This window comes from Zonotrichia albicollis, chromosome 9 (genome assembly GCF_047830755.1).
Source record: "Zonotrichia albicollis isolate bZonAlb1 chromosome 9, bZonAlb1.hap1, whole genome shotgun sequence".
Classification (NCBI taxonomy): Eukaryota; Metazoa; Chordata; class Aves; order Passeriformes; family Passerellidae; genus Zonotrichia; species Zonotrichia albicollis.
Window position 1 is genome coordinate 31,648,400 of NC_133827.1, and position 16,791 is coordinate 31,665,190.

The 16,791-nt window shown below is 46.2% G+C and overlaps 1 protein-coding gene across 2 annotated transcripts in view; it reads right to left on the reverse strand.

The window, feature by feature from the left end:
• The window catches only part of TP63 (tumor protein p63), a 165,296-nt gene that overhangs the window by 69,029 nt on the left and 79,476 nt on the right, over window positions 1-16,791 (reverse strand). For both annotated transcript variants that reach the window (XM_074547218.1, XM_026792113.2), the window contains exons 4-5: window positions 12,778-12,906; window positions 11,921-12,053 (exon numbers count right to left, since the gene is read on the reverse strand). In XM_074547218.1, coding sequence (XP_074403319.1) covers window positions 11,921-12,053; window positions 12,778-12,906 — 262 coding nt within the window. The remainder of the gene's footprint in view (window positions 1-11,920; window positions 12,054-12,777; window positions 12,907-16,791) is intronic.

Sequence of the window (16,791 nt, forward strand, 5' to 3'; positions counted from 1 at the left end):
GGCTGCAGAGAGGAGCACTGAGCACTCCTGACCTACCAGGACCAGCAATATCCCAGTCCAGGTCAGAGCCACCTGAGCTTCACACACACCTTCAGCGCTCCTGAGCTTGCAGCAAGAGCTGCCGAGCACACGGACAGCTTCCCACAGCACAGGAACAACTCAACAGACCACTGCCAGGGCCCCTTGCCCTCCTCTCCATCTTCCCCAGCACCAGCTTAGACCAGGGACTGTGCCCAATGCAATTATCTGATCTCACTAGGGATGGGTACGAGCCAAAAAGCCACACCAGTGCTAATCTGGAGATCCAGGGGAAGTTTGCAGGGAGCAGCCACAGCACTGTTAGCCAAACGGGCACTTTGCAGCACTACTGCAAAGCTTACACAGAGCTGGACATTGATGTCACCCATGAATCTTCTGCTGTCTAACAGGGAGGAAAAGTTGTGCTGTGCTCAGATGACCATTTTGATCCCTAAATATTGCCAAGGTTTTCATACTGGCCCATGAGTTCAAAAAAATATGGAGGGGAAGGAGACAGCAGGAGAAGGTACATAAATCTCCCAACCTCAGCAGGTCATTGTAAAAGCCTCTTTCATAGCTATGCTCTGAAACTCAGAAGATCCTCCTTTTCCAGGTCATTAATGCAGCATTGTTGTGTGAGGTATCTGCCATCTTCTGCCCCACAGGTGGCTGGAGGTGGCTGTGGGTGAAGCAACACCCAGATACAGAGAGATACGTCGAAGTTTATCCAAAGAGATCTGCATGTCAAACACGAGGAGAGGTGTATATAGCATGAATAAATTGACATGTCAGCACAAATCCCTGCCCTCTGTACACACAGCCCCGACCTGGCTCAGTGTTTCAGATGCATTACCCTGTGCGGTCACCTTGGATCAGATGCTGGACGAATGGCTTTTTGCAAATCCATCATCCACAAGGGACACAAAAAATGACACCACCACGCCAGCAGGGGTGGCAGGAGGTAACAGGGCAGGCACCAGACACTGTGCCCACCTACGCTGCTGCAGCCCAGGCACAGGTGTGTCCCTCTCATCCCCCCACAGACCCAAACTTTGTTTCACTGGCGTAAGATCTAAATGCACTCTCCTCCTAAGATGCTCTCCTGGCTGATGCCATCCTCTGGATATTCACACTGGCACCAGAGAAAAGTAAAGCTTGAACCTTTCTGCCTTATCATGAGGAAGAAAAGTTCCCAGACCCTCATTTGATTCTCCCCTTCTGCAGGTACAAAATTTTCATATAGACGAGCTTACAACAACCTAATGGCAGCCAGGCAGTATCTCTTTGGGATTCTCAGAGGAAAACCTGATTTCCTGAAATATCATATGTTTAAATGGCTGAGTCATAAAAAGAAAAGGACACCCCCACCCTCCTCACACTGCCCATTCACTTTTCAGCTGTGGGACAGTGATAGTCATAATTTGTCTGAGCCTTCTGGACAGGTCTTCAAGGGAATCATCATCTGTAATGGTCTGAAGTCATGGCAAGACAACCTTTGTAAACAGAGATTATGCCTTATCATACCAATTAGCTTAATCAGAAAAAGCAAACAGATTCAGGCAAAGGCCCTCCTTTCACACATTTGTAAGAATGACTGCACACTGAGGGCAGATGAACAAGGTTTAACTCTACTTTTAGAGTCTCTCCCACCCCAAACAGGAAAAGAATAAAGTAGAAAAAGTGCCAAGAGAAGAGCCTGGCACTTATGCTCTGGATGCTTAGTTGGATTGAAATTAAAAAAGTAGCTCAGCCTCAGGAAAGGAAGTCTTAAAGTAATTTACCTCCAATACTGTAGGAAACTAAAAATAATAATTGCTAGTTAGATTTGAAAGTTTCAACTGCAACCCTCCCAGGTCTGACTCAGATATTCTAGAAGGCTTCTGGCAATGCTTTGTGGCTCCTGCTGGTATGCCGAAGAACAAAATAAAATACAAACAAGACCCCTAAGTTTCCAAAACGAGATGTTGGCCAAGTCAAACTGCTGATTCAGAGTCTTTGAATGCTTTTCCCCGTGCTCTTACATGGCTCATCCCAGCTCCTCTCACCAGTACATGGGCAAGTTCTCAATAACCCTCTCCAGTACCAAGGTAAGCACGCAAAAGTGTGACAATGAAAAATATCACTAGCACAACTGCAGTGTTAATTGGAGATTGTGTAATTTCTTGTAGAAGGGGGGTGTGTGCATGCACACCTGCCGGCGTGTTAGGCAGTTCATGCAGAATTTCCTGCAGATCAAACGAAAAAAATCTGCTCAGACCTCTCCACTCTTATAAAAATAGCATCTGGATCGACCGCGTCACCACAGACTGTGACATTCACTTAACTCAGAAATGTTTACAAATTAGGGCTGAGATAACAGGAGGAGGAGGGAAAAAATAAAACATAGTTTTTGGAGGATTTTTTTTTCTGTTACGTCTGAATAACTGCTGAATGCTCAAAAAACAAGTCTCTGCCAATTGACTTTGACAGGCTTTCCAGTGCAGATCTTACAGGGACAGATGTGTACTCTGCGATAGCAGGAAGCCAGGATAAAGAGCCAAAAGAAAATACTTTCAAAACAAAGGCAAAAAATCAACCTGCCTTCTTGAAAAGTCATGCAGAGCTGATCTTCATTGTTCAAACCACAAGGAAGAGAGGGCAAAAAAACAATGTGGTCCCTGAAATAGGTACTTTCCTCTATTTTGTTTTTAATCTAACCATTTATGGCAAGACAGAACAAATAAAAGAGAGATGAGGTATAAAAGGCAGCATCATACTAGATGCTGACTGGCTACAGCCTTGTGTGCATTGCAGCACTGCATGGAACTGCAGCTGATCCACACGCAAGAGAAGGACCAGGCACTCCCAGCTCTCAGAGAAACCTCTCCGTGCACCTGAAGCATAAATTCGAACCTCCTGGTTCCTCACCACTGACCCAGAGACAGGTCTCAAGTCCCAAAATTTCTCTGAAATGCACAAACCTTCACATTAGAAACACGCCCTGTCTGCAGGTGTTTAGTACTGAGGATCAATCCCTTCTTCCAAGGACTCCTAACTGCACTTTTTTCCCCACATTTTAAAAAGGCAGGGTAAAAGGCAGGAGGAGAGCCCAGCTCCTAGCTCTGCCCATGGTGCAGGTTGGCTTCTCCTTCCCAAGGAACATGCCCTCCCCAAGGCAATCCCTGTCACAACAGCCCTGCCCTCCGACCCTGGGTAAACATCTGCGCACGCTGCTTATTTGAGCTCCTACAGTCTCGTTATCTCCCCCAGAACACCCCTAGGGCTAATTAGAGACTTAATGGCATCATGTCAAGAGATAACGCTACGTGGTGGGGGAGCAGGGAGAGGGAAGGTGGAAAGGAATTGTGAAACAAAACCAGTTCCCTTCACAACCGCTGTGCAATATTGGTTTAGGAAGGGCTCACACAGCCCCTGGGGCCTCTGCCCTCTGGCTGCTGAGCTCCATTTAATGAGAGAGCAAGACACTCCTCTGGAGAGATTCAGCTCTCCAGCCAAGGTGATGCAAGGTACCCACACCTTCCTCACTGTCTGCACAGCCAAAAACCCTGTAACCCCATCAAGGGTCATTCCCACCCAAGTGCCAGCAGTGACTGGCCTCCCACAGTTGGGCTATGGCATAGGAGGCAGACAAAGCATACACATTATCAAAAAGTGTTCCTGCTTATTCCTGGCACATCTTTCATCTAATTTCCCCACTTTTACTGTACCCTAGTGATTCTTTTTAAAGGAATTTGCTTTCACTCTGAAAGCTTAGAGGTAAAACCATATGGACACATATCTTGGCAAGGCAGCACTAAGCTTACAAAACTACCAGCCTGCAGATAATTTCACACTGTTGAATGAAAACCCACAGGTCAGCAGACACTCATGCATGCAGATGCATCCAGGGGCTCAAGCCAGGGAAGCTCTTTGGTTGGAGTAACAACCCTCAATACCCAAACCACATTTTGGCCTCACAAGGATCTCTGGATGCTCAGCACAGTATGATTGACCACCCCCAACTCGCCACATTTATAAAACATTTTTCAAAAGTTAAGAGAGAGGAAGTTACACAAGAAAATTCATGAAAATTGATCCTAATTGGCATAAACAGTCTCATCCCTCCAGCTGGAGACAGGACAGGGTCATGGCACAAACCTACATCCCCAGAGACCAAGCACTTCAGCCAGGGAAAGGGAGAAGGAGATAGCAACCGATTACAGAGCTTTTGCTTTCACTCAGAGAAAGGAGCAACTGCTGACAGACCAGGGCTGTTCTTGCACAAGCAGATGAGGGGAAAGTCCCTTATCTTATATAAACTACACACAGGTCTCCTGAAATGCACCACTGTTTCTAAATGCACAACCACAGCAGCTCCTTCTAACCAGCCTCTGCTCAGCTGCCAACTCCCTCCCACCCAAGCCCTTTCACAATAATCCAGTATTTAAAAGAAAGTTACCACTTAGCAATAATTCAAGAAGAGTCTTCCAAATTCCTGGTTACACCCTGACCCTGCAACCTGTGGCCATTCACAGTTCTATTAAAACACCACTGTTATCCAATATTGCCCAGGTGCTCTGGAGTGCAACACACTTCCCAAGGCAGGAAGCCTGGAAGCCTGTTTATGCCTTTTTTGCCTATGAAGAAAGGCTGCACTTTGCAGTGCTGGTCTTCCCCAGAAGATTGATCACTTTTGCTTCACTCTTGTTTAATTTTAATCCAGTTTGGATATCACTATGAGGTCCACTATACCCATCCATGCTCTCAAGGAGGAATAACAGTGCTTCAGAGTACATTTTCCTTCTATTTAAACAGGCTGGAGATAGAAGTCCACACTTTTTAGAGTGACAGTTATATTTGCTACTGAAAACTCCTTTGATCTCTCATTAATCTCTGCAAATTTAGCTGCTGATTAGAGAAGAGTTCAGTCAGCAGTGAGCAAATGAACCCAGGCCACAAACCACTCCTTAAATCCACGCTTCACAGAGACAGATTTAATTTTTTGTGACTGCCTGACAATTCATTCCCTCATTAATTTCAGTGCTATCAAATCAGTGACAGTGAAGTGGAAAGCAGGTGGTAGAAATTCATTCAGTAGAAAACATTACCTAGTCCAGAAGTCTCCTTGTGAAATATTGGAGGGAAAAAATAATAGTCATTAAGAGGACTGTGGGCAGAATCTGCAGAACCACAAAGCAACATATATAGTGAGACTTTGGATGCCTGAGACTCTCTTCAAAGCAAGAATCCCAATTAATGCAAGAGAGAACTTTTAAAGCAAAAGCTACACCCCACAGCTGGCTGCAGCACAGACACTTGGCTGTGCTGGACAAGGAAGGGGAGCAGGACACTCCCAGGGCTGTGCTCCGGGTTTGTCTGAGTCTGGAAGGAGAAATCCCTCCTTGGCATGGTCAGCTCTGCAGCTGGAAACAGCACTGTGAGGTGCTTCCCATCCCCTACTCATCTGACCCCACAAGGAGGGGTACCATAAAGCTCCACAGAGTTCTCATTTGGCTGGATATGGACAGCTCAGTTATCATCCTTCCAGCTAACATGAGAAAAGGACCTTATTTTGCTTCTTCACACAATTTGGTTTATAATTTAAAAAAAACAACCCAACAAAAAATAACAAAACAAAACATCCAGAGGAAGGTAAATTTTGGGGAAAAAAGAGGATCCCATAAACTAGATAGAAACAATGAGTGAAGTTCCCATCAAGACAGCATAAGCCTTAAACTTTCTCCAGAGGAAAGAGTGCCAACAACCTATTGTTTCAAGATCAAGATGCCTTTTAATTAGGTGTTTGTGCAGACCTTTTAAAGATGTAAAATAAGCACTAACACATTATTGCTCCATACTTGCTCAAGGAGCACGTGTAGCACCATGGAAACCTCTGGAGGCAGGCCTAGCTGCTTGAGGAAGATGTTTTCTGAAGTGACTGCTTCTTTTGTTTGGAGGCATTTGCATATAGTCAGAGAAATCCAGTTACCACACTCTTCCACATCAGGTGCTCACAGAACTAGAGTTGGGGAGTCAAAGCCACACCCCCTGAAACACCCCATTTCACTGTGACAAACCCTGTAGGTTTGTGCTTTTCAGCTTAAAATTAGTTTATCCCTTCCCAAGATGAATGTACAGCAAGATGCTGAAAGGGAAGACATATTTAAAGAATTTTAAATATGCTTCTAAAATTGATCACACAGCACAAAAATCACCCATTAGTTTTCTTTAGTACCATTGAGAATCCTGGGGAGTGACATTAAAAACAAAACACTTGGTTTAGGGATACTACTCACAACTGGCTACATTCCTACAAGAAGAAATGTACCCATCCCTGGTCTGCAGCCAGAACTAGGGCCCAATAGTACAGCAAAGGGATCTAGGGAAAAATTATTTACAAGAAATATAAATATGTCTTTAGAGCCCTACTACACACAAGACAAGAAGTCTTCAGACTCTGAACATACAGATTAAACTGAACATACAGATACATTCTTTACATTCACTCTTATCTGAAAGAACTGACCATTTCTAGATCTGCAGTCTTAAATGTGATGATTAGATCATTTGGAGGGACCTGTGCAGCAGAAGATTAAACATCAGCAGGCTTACAAAGCCAAGCCTAAATTAGGAGAGCTTCTAAGTTCAACTGCAAACAGGAGAGGTGCTGCAGGGAAGCTTCCAATAGAATAATGCCTTTGCTCATTATGGAAATGTCTCTGCATAATCTCAACTTTCTTTGCACAGCTATGGAACGAATAAATAACCACAAAGAAGAGAAACTTGGCAAGCCTCAAACTCTCTCAAACAAAAGCCAGACAGTAATAAAAGCTTTGATCACATCCCTGTGCTGTACAAAGTCCTTCCTTCCTTCTCTGCTATGGTCAGTCCTGGAATACTTAGGCATGGAAACGGATGTCCACACAAGGCGCTTTGCTGCACCTCCTTATCAAATCAGCCTCATCCTCCAGGTGCAAAACCATTTCCCAACAAAATGCAGGGCTGTGGCAGCTGCCAGAGCCCATGGCAGCACATATCACATGTTAGCCAGTCCCTGCACTGCTCACCACATCAGCTCCCCACTCTGCTGTGGGCACACAGGGACGTCCTTCCATCCCACAGTTCCACCACCCCATAACCAGCTTCCATCTGCTTCTTCAGCCATTACCTTGCAACAAGTGCAGTTCTCTTCTCCTGATCAGAAAAACACTTTAAAGAAGCAATTAAAATTAACAGAGTTCAGAGCCTGCACTTTAATATTAAAGCACTGGATAGAATGCAGCAGTCGTGCAGGACAGGAGGGGGGGAGCTTTTTGTGTCTGTCCATCAGGTGCACAGCTGGTCCTGACCACAGCTCCCACGTGATGGGAACCAGGAATTCTGTGCATGGCTATCAAATATGAATTACTGATTTACAGGGTGCTAAGGCTGAAAGCATGCACAAGAGAGCCAGCAGCCACCTTGGGCCAGAACAGCTCCTCTACAGCTTGCTGGGCTGCAGCCTGGATTCCCAGGTCCTTGTATTGTGTACAAGGTGGTTTGGTGGCACTTTCATGAGCCTGCAGCAGATTAAATATGGGAAAGGTTGCTTGTTTCCATTGTGAAGCATCAGATACCAACTCTGAGGTGTGCCATTGGTAAAAGGACTGAGGGTGAGAGCCTCAACACCTCCATTTCCTAAACCAAATGCATTCAGTCTATCTACCCTACAGCCTACTGTTACCTCCACCTCTGTGCATAAAGAAGAGCAGCAGAGCCACAGAGCTGAAGCTCTCAGTTTTAAAACCATGAAACACACTGCACTTCCAAAATTTCTGTAGCTACCCACAGCCCATGAGCTGTACACCCAAACACAGCCCTACACACACCATCATCCCCAGGTTAGAAACCCACCCCCCAGTCTGCTCAGCACTGCCTGACCAAGCCACACACAGCAAATCCCCACAATTATTTGCAGAAGATGAAGGAGAACAAATAAAAAAAAAAAAAAAAAAGCAAGGAATTCTCTCTGCCTTTTATGGGGAGGGATGGATCCAGGTTAAGAAAACTCTGACCAGGCAGTGTCTGGGGAGCAGGCATTCCACTGAACTGGTTAGGCAAGGGGCTGGGGAGGGAGGACCCTCGGCTCGCTCAGGGGCATGACAGGAAGGTATGTACAGGGGGAGGGGATGAGCTGCTCCATCCCTGGGGACAGCACTCAGGCTCCTGCCAGCAGCATACCCAGGGCCTGGCCACACTGCTGGGGTGGTGGCAGAAGATTTTCAAACTCTGCCAACCCCTCAAATAACACTTTTACTTTACACGAGGCTCTTGCTGAAATCCTTAGCCCAAAGCAGCTTTGGGTCCAGACCAGCATCTCTTAGCATCAATGAGTTTGCAGGACTTTTGAGATATAGTAAGGGAAAGCAATTTTGCACCTGGTAGAGCAGGCTGACAGCACTAAGAAGGCTCCAGGATAATGCAGGAGTTATTGCACTGCCACATACCCACTCCTAGAGAGGGATCTCCAGACCTCTGCTCCCTGATGCCCCAGGGCATTTAACCAGTCAGACACAAATATAAAATCACTGTAACATTACCTGATTTCTAGCACTGCAGGATACAGGCTTTGCAATCAGTGTTCATCCTGAATGCAGGGAACCAGACATCACCCCACCATACCCCACGGCTGCTGGCTACATCCCTGATCAGAGGACAGGCTGGGGATCACCTTCTCTGGTGCACTCAATGAATGGCAGGAAGCCCACAAGGACACACATGCAGCTCACCTTCCTGGCGATCCGCAGCTCCGTCCCACACCAGGGCCATGGCACAGAGTAAGTGCTCTCCACACCCACAGGGACCACCAGCCCTTCACTCCCATTATGCAAAAAAGGCAGATCTTTGCTGGGGTTTCCCAGGCTGCCTGTGGTTCACACCAGAGGACAGGAAAGGCCACAGCTGACAGCCAGGACGGGCCACCCAGGACATTGTGAAAGAGCTGGTCACACAGCTGGGGAAGGTTGCTGACTCTCTAATGTTATACCAGAGCCAGAAACCTCTTCCTGCTCCCCTTCAGATCTCTTCATCCCAAGCTACTGCAGATCACCAGTTTCTCTTACCCCTTTCTTACACAGGCACAGATTATTTCTTCCTCAAAACAAGGGCATGAGAATTGCAAGGTCTCAGCAAAAGACAGGGCTACAGCCCAGACAAGAGGGGTTTCTGTGTCAGGTTTCTGTCCCAATGTTCTCCCTAGGTTTCTCCCCAAAGAGCTGCATTTCCAAGGCAATGAACACAACTGATGGGTGTTCAACAGGGCTCATTTTCCAGCCCATTTCTGGCACAGTTTCTTCAGGCTCTGCAGCTCCTTCCCCACTACTAGCTCTGTTGTGAACAAGCACTTGTATTCCCAAAAGTCAAATAATAAAAAAAAAAAATTAAAAATCACAGGTTCCACCAACACAACTCTTAGGCTCAAGGATGAGCATCTTTTAAGACATTTCCTTTGCAAGTTTCACTTTTCAGCCATAAATTGCAAGAAGGTGCAAATCTTATTTTAAAAGCTGACTGGAAGTACTTTAAAGTCCATACAAGGACAATTGCTTTAAATAAACCACTCTTAACTGCTCTGCACTGATTTAAGTCTCACATAGTGTTGCATTTTGGAGAAAACCTGGCCTTGCTCTTTTCCTAAGACAAATGTAATACTATAAAGCACTCTGCCTTGATCTCAGTGCTCATCTCCCCGGGCCCCTCTGTTTCTGCTGCATTCCTTTGTGTTTATCTGCCCTCTTCAACCCTCTGCTGCAATCAGCTGCGTGCAGCACCTCGTGTCTGGGAGTGACATGGCTGAGGTTACAGGAGAGACAGGTGCAAGGGAAGCTCGTGCCCCGCAGCCATCCAAAGGAAAAGAGAAGCTGGAGGGGAAGAGAGTTGTAAGGTATTTCAGATTAAAGCAAACACCTTGCCCCAGGCTACACATTCTCTGCCAATGAAAGCTGCAGCCGCTGCGAGCCCCAGAAACAGCAAAGCAAACACAGACTTCTCTGCAAGGGGAGTTGTCACCTGTCAGGGATGTTTGCAAATTTATAGGGAGGAGGTGGTGGTGGTGGTAAGGGGAGTAAAAAGAGCTTTCCTCATTTTAAAAGACGGGCTGTTTGCACAGGTTTGCAGTGCATATTTTGCTTTGTGAAGGCTTTTGTCCAGCATTCAACTGAGAGAAGGTGCTGTCTTCCACTGAAGACAAACTGGAACATTTATTAATGTACATACATTAATGCACTCCGAGCTGCTGCCTTTACAGTAAGGGTGAGGATGGGATGGAATTTCCCCACTCCCCCTTCAGCTTGTCACGTCAGTGAAAAACACTTCTGAAAAAGAAGTCACCCTGCAGCCTGGCCTCTCCAGAAATGCCCTTGGCAAGGCTGCCATCATCAGCAAGAAGTAATTGCATAGAGAAAGCTTCTTGTCTCCTTCCCAGGCAGCAGTGCTCAGAGAGAACAAGGGGAAGGGACTTTCCATTCATGTTTCACTGCACCACTGAGGCAGGGGGAGACTGAACAGACCTTCAGTGAGCCCAGCAGCCACCACGGGGCTCTGCAGACAGCCTGGAGGGACAGGAGATGGGAGGTGAGCTTGTGCTCAATGCCACAAATCCAGATTTGGGCATGGAAGGAGAAAAGTTACTGCTAATGACATTTAAACTGTTGGGAATTGGTTTTCAGGAGGACATAGTTGAAACAGACCCTTATAGTCCACTTTGAAAATCCAAATCCTCTGTAAACATGGAGAATCTTTTGAACTATTGAGGAGACACCATTTCACTGGAGCTGTGCTCTAATAGTGGAAAAAGCCAAAATCTAGATGCTGATGGAAGGCCTGCACCCCAGCAAATGCTGAATCAAAAGATAACCAAACGTGATGTAGGTCACCTCTCCTTGTGCACATGGATTAGTTCACCACATTATCCAGGCACATGCCCAACCTCAAAGCAGCTTTTTAACCCTTTGCAACCTTCCTGGAAAGGGAAGAGCACTGCAGCCTCCCCAGCAGTCACACCACTGACAGATCAAACCTCACCAGGGACTGCAACCAGAGTGACCCAGGAGCTCCTTCCTTGCAGACACAATCCTCCAGGTCACAAACACTACCAGGACACAGACTGCCAACACACCATCACTGGGCACATCAAAAATTGTGGTTGATTAGCCCGGGAATTAAACAACATCAGTTTCTCGGGATGGTAAACATCCCGAGAAACCACAAGAAAATTTACAGATACCATCACAAATTTCAAACTACACTTCATTTTTACCCCAAAGTATACAAAACCCAGGAAGAGCAGAAACAGGACATGAACAACTCAAACTCCAGAAATACCCCCTGCTCCAGCCTGCAAGAAAAGCACCTGGCTTCTTCAGAAGAGCTACTGCTAAGAAAGAGCCAGTCTGTTAGTGCCAAAGGCAATGAACCAGCAAGCACCAGTGCCTCATCTGCATTCCAGTCTTGAGCCATACCCCTGAGACACCCATGGCCAAGACTCATTACAAACACTCTCTAGTCTGAAGAAACTGGAGGAGAAAAGAATCCAGCCATGGTCTGAAAACAAGTTTTCATTCATATATGACCCTCAAGAGAAGAAAAACCAGTGAAGAACCTCCAGCCTTGGTCAGCAAAATTGCAGCTGTGCCCAGAATTATTTTAACCCTGAGGTCAAACTAGCTCTAAGCAGGGAGAGTGCAGGGATGGTTGAGCAGCCTGTGCAAGAGGCTCCTCAGCTCTCCTGCCAGTTCAGCTGCCTCATCCCTCTCTCCTGCCACTCTTGCTGCAGGAGAGGAGCCAGCCAAGGTGGGAAGATGGCCCTGGGGCAATGCAGCTGGAAGAGCTCCTGCAAAAACTCCCCTTCTACCCCCAAAGGCTGAGGAAGTTCCTCATTACTCACCCACATTGGGTCATTCAGTTCGGTGTCCTGCACCCGGACACAATCCATGCTGATCTCAATTTTGTTTGTGGAGCCATCTTCCAATGGGCCGTCAATGAAGTTTAAATCAATTGGCTGAACCGAGCATATTGGCCTGGAAAGAACACAGTAATGGAGTTAAAACTGGCCAAGTTCTGTTTTTCACCATCCCACCACCTTCCTCCCCTTCCCCTGTGCCCAGGACTTGGGCATTACCATGAGCCAGTCTCATGGCAAAGTCAGGAATTACTGAGGAGCAGCCCTCACCACTGTACTACAGCAGCGCTGACCAGGACAAGGCCCTGAGGGACACTTCACGTGCTCTGAGGCAAGAGCAGAAGAGTCAGAAAACTCAAAGACAGAATTTATGGAGGATTTATAGCAGTGATTGTTTCAGCATCAGTCATGGCAAGTCAGGAATGGGAACAGAGTCAGCTTTCTTTCAGCCAATGGACCTGACAGGGTGAACTCTGCACCATCTTCACCTCCTCTCCCTCCCTGGCATCAGCAAGGGGCAAACATGCAGCCAGGACACAGAGTGATGAGCCCATTCCTGAGGGGAAATGCCAACCACGATCACAGGAAGCCAGCTCAGGCACCAGAGGCCTGGCAGGCAATCAGTGCCACTGCTGACCCTGCACTTGGTGCCCACAGCTGGGTGCAGGCCCTCTGGGGAGCTCCAGAGCTGTCACACGCCACAGACTGACACATCCAACCAGCATAGCCATAGCTGATCAACAAGTACAGAAGACGCCAAACTCCTCAGCATCAAGCAGCCTAATTACAGAGGCATCCTGCCCTAAAACACCTTCCATATGCTCCACATAAGGGTTACTTACTGTTCCAGGAAGTCCCAGATGTGCTGGATCACCTCTGGGCTGAGGAATTCCCTGGGCTGAGAGCTTTGGGACATGGCTGACCGGTAGTAACTCTCCTTCCAGGGGAAGGGGCTCGGAGTTTCTACAAACCTTAAAAAACAAAAGCAAAAAAAAAAAAAGCAAAAAAAAAAAAAAGAAAGAAAAAACAAACCAAAAGAAAAACACACATAAAAAGACATGTTGAATTCATGTGTCCAGCTCAATGAAAACCCATAAATAGAAGCTATTGTGTGAAAAAGGAGACACGCTGAATGCCTGAGACATTCACAGCTGTACAACACACATTCCACACTGCTGCAGATGCTGCATTTAGATGGGAGAGAATTGGCCCATCAGGGTCCACTGGGATGTTGTGTCATTAGAATCCCAGAGATTCTTAAAAAAAAAAAAAAAAACCAAACAAACCATTTTCCCTTTTCCCTCAAATAATCAATTTCCCATATGAAGTAGGTAGTCTTTGCAGTGGCTGAAGCAGCTAAGCAATGTGGGATTCCACTGTGCCAGGCTGTCTGCCTGTCTAAATAGCATGCCCTTGAATGATTTAGGTGACTTCTACACCCAGCCACTGCAATTGAGGTCATGAACTAAGTATTGGATTGTGGTTTTGCTTGGTTTGGGGTTTTTTTGGTTATTTTTCTCTTTTTTCTTGAATAATAATAAAATATTTTTCTTTTCTTTTCTATGGAAATAAGTTAAATCACATCAGATTTTATCTGCTTGTCTACTGCCTTCTCACCTCTGCCAATTTCTGAGCCAGACCAACTGATTTCCAGCAGATCTGCTAATTACCTTGGCCATTTTTATCCCCTTAAGCTCCCACAAGCCTCACAGAAATAGGTGGGCCCAAGAGGAGCAGTGACAGAGCTGGAGCACTCATGCCTTCCACAGCTGCACATTCTCATCCCACTGGCCAATTTCTAAATTCAAACACAGCAGCTTTTAGACCCATGTCAAAATACTTGACGGATGTAAAGGGGGTGGGAGGAATTTCTCCACTATATTTGCAGTTGACAAAAACTCTCAGTTCAACTTCAGAGTATGAGGCAGGTGACCATCTTTCCTGCTACAGGGTTGGGGGTGTCCTGCAAAATTTCCATATGAAGAGTTATTTCAGCACAATGCAAGTGAACAGCCACATTCTCTGCCAGGGGAATGGCCATGGCAGGAGCCAATGTTACAACTGAATTCCAAAGAGACTTGAACTAATATTTGGTTTGGCACATATTGGTCCTGATTAACACAATGGTCTAAACAAATTGCATGGAAGACCCTAATTTTTTAAGCTGCCAAAATTAAGAAAGTGTTTCAGAGGCAGGATCACACTATAGTGCTTTTACTCCACTTTTCGTGAAGTATTTACTTCTGGCTGCTGTCATAGAGGTATCTAGCTCTCTTTACTGAATTTTTATAGCCTCTTTAATTTTGAGGATGACTCTGGTCTGCAAAAAGCTGGGCTTTCCTCCCCTCTACTCTCAGAAAAGAGCAGATTGTTATTCTAAGCTAAAGGAAATAAAAGTGGCTTAAAAGCCCCCTGGAGCCAGTGCTGGGCATGCCTCAAAATAGGTGAAAGCATCACTTCAGTCCCTCATCCTTTTTGTGATTAGGGAAAAAACTTCCAGCATAATTTAAAAGTTCACAAACAGCCAGAAACAAAAATGAAAGGCAGAAATGCATGGGTAATAGCTCTGCCTCACAGATGGGAGCACATGCTCACACTACATGTGAAAGAAAAAATAATCACAAATCCTCTGAGAACAGCAGTTATCCCACAAAGAACCCAAAATTGCTCCTTTCAGCCTTTCAGTCAGGTAAGGCACTTTCAAGAATGCCACACTGAAACCCAGAAGAACAGCTCTGGCTTAAAGCCTGTTGTATAAACTGCAGATCAATGCCACCACGAGCCTTGGAGTGGCACAGTGGGAAGCCCTGCAACCTCCTCTGCTGTACACCCAGACAGACCACAGGCATTGCTCAACACCCTGCACCCAATCCTGACCACCAGGAATGGGCAGAGAAACCCCACAATGGGTTCTCTCAAACCATCAAAGTGCTCATTTCTAACAATTATTTCCCGCTTATAACAACTGCTTTTGACTTGTACACTAAAAATCACATTTCATTACTACACAGACAGGAACTGACTTCAGGGGAAAAAGAGTTATACCAAACCAGACCTCTCTCAGAAACCTTTCCTTCAAAAAAACCTCAGTGCAAAAGGTTCCTGCATGCCTCAGCACGCCCCAGCTTTGGTTCACTGCTGGACAAAGTTGTGCCTCAAAAAGGCAAAGTGTCCCAGTTCACCCTGCCTGCTCTGCTCCTGGGGGTCCTGTTCAGATGCAATTCCACAAACCTGCCCCAACCAAGCAGTGCAGGACATACCAGCTGCACAAACGGATACAGCCAGGTTTGTTCCTCTACACCTTTGCAGCTAACAGAGCTGTTGGAAAGCACTGCTCCACCTAAGGACACAGCTGGCGAATCCCTCTGCTAAACACAACTCTGAATTTCTCCAGAGAGGGACACTTTCCAGCTACATCATCTTTATCCCTGTAGCCACACAAGCTCCTAGCTTAGTGATTCTAGGAAAAGCATTGCCAGATTTTACCTGATGACCAAAAGGGCACATTTCCCTATACCAAGCACAAGGAGTCCACTGCTTAATGTTTTCACAGAGACTCCTTCAATACCTTTACCACCTGTACAGCTCTATTTCCAAAGAAGGCAGCAAGATCAGGCAGTCAGCCTTGGCAAGGCAGCTGTGACAAGGCCATAGCATTACAGTAAACTCAGTTTGGTTTCAAACGGGAAAGAGCTGTCAAAAGGCAAGAAAACCAACTTCAGTTCAGCTCAAAACTGCATGCCAGATGAACTGTACCCTTCCCTGTGGTCTCAACAAAATCCAAACCTAGAGCTATTTTCCTTAACTAACAGCCTTCAACAAAGAGGAGAAGCTTCATTCTACCAAACACATACTTAAGTGTCAGAATTTCCACTGGAAAAATAACACCTAAAGCCTATATAAAATCTGTGCATAAATTTCACTACTTTAGTTAATTGTCTTTTCCCACATCAGCAAATGCTCTACTTTCAGCAAAATAACTGTTGAGTGCCTAAATTTAAATATAAGATTGCATTGCTTAAATTGCTTCTATGAACCAGATGCTTTTTTTTATTAACAAGCATTAAACAACATCCCTTTTACCTACATCTGATCATCCCAAAGGCCATCACAGGAAACAGCACTACTGAACACAACCTCTTATACCAAAATACTGACTAGAACAGAACAAGGCATAAGTCTTGTCTAGGTTGTCTCTGTCTTAAAGTCTGCAAGGTCCCCACACCAACTGCTGAACAATCTGGCAGGATGCTTTTCACAAACAGCACTAACCGCACCAGGAACTACAGGGGGATTTACAGCCCCCATCAAACTGCAAGCTGAATAGGACATTGCACCCACAAGCCCCTCCTTTAAAAACCACCTGGGGATTAATAATAGCAAGTTAAGTCTTCTCCCAGAAGCAGCACCTCACCAAGAGCAGCAGTGTTCCTTCGTGCAGTGCTGGCACACTGAGCCAGAGGGACCCTAGGACAGGCTTCAGGCAGCCATGCCCTCCCACTGAGCTCCCATTTATCTGCTGAAACACGAGCAACCCAGAGTCCAGGTGAAAGCACTTCTCCAAATTCACTAGGTGGGCTGGAGCCCCAGGCACGGTGATTATTGTGCTGCCTCCTGAGCGAGCACTGCCCCAGCAGAGCTGTGTTACAGCCCCGGAGTGGGGATGTGCCCCAGCTGATCCCCCTTGCCCAGGGGATGTGCCCCAGCTGATCCCCCTTGCCACCCCACTGATGAGTGACATCTCTGGAAACACAGCAATGACAGCAGCAACACGCACCTGTATCTGTGCCCACACAGCATTCCAGCTCAGAGTTTACAGAAAAAATCCCAAACCAAAATCAACTCACCCTTCCAAA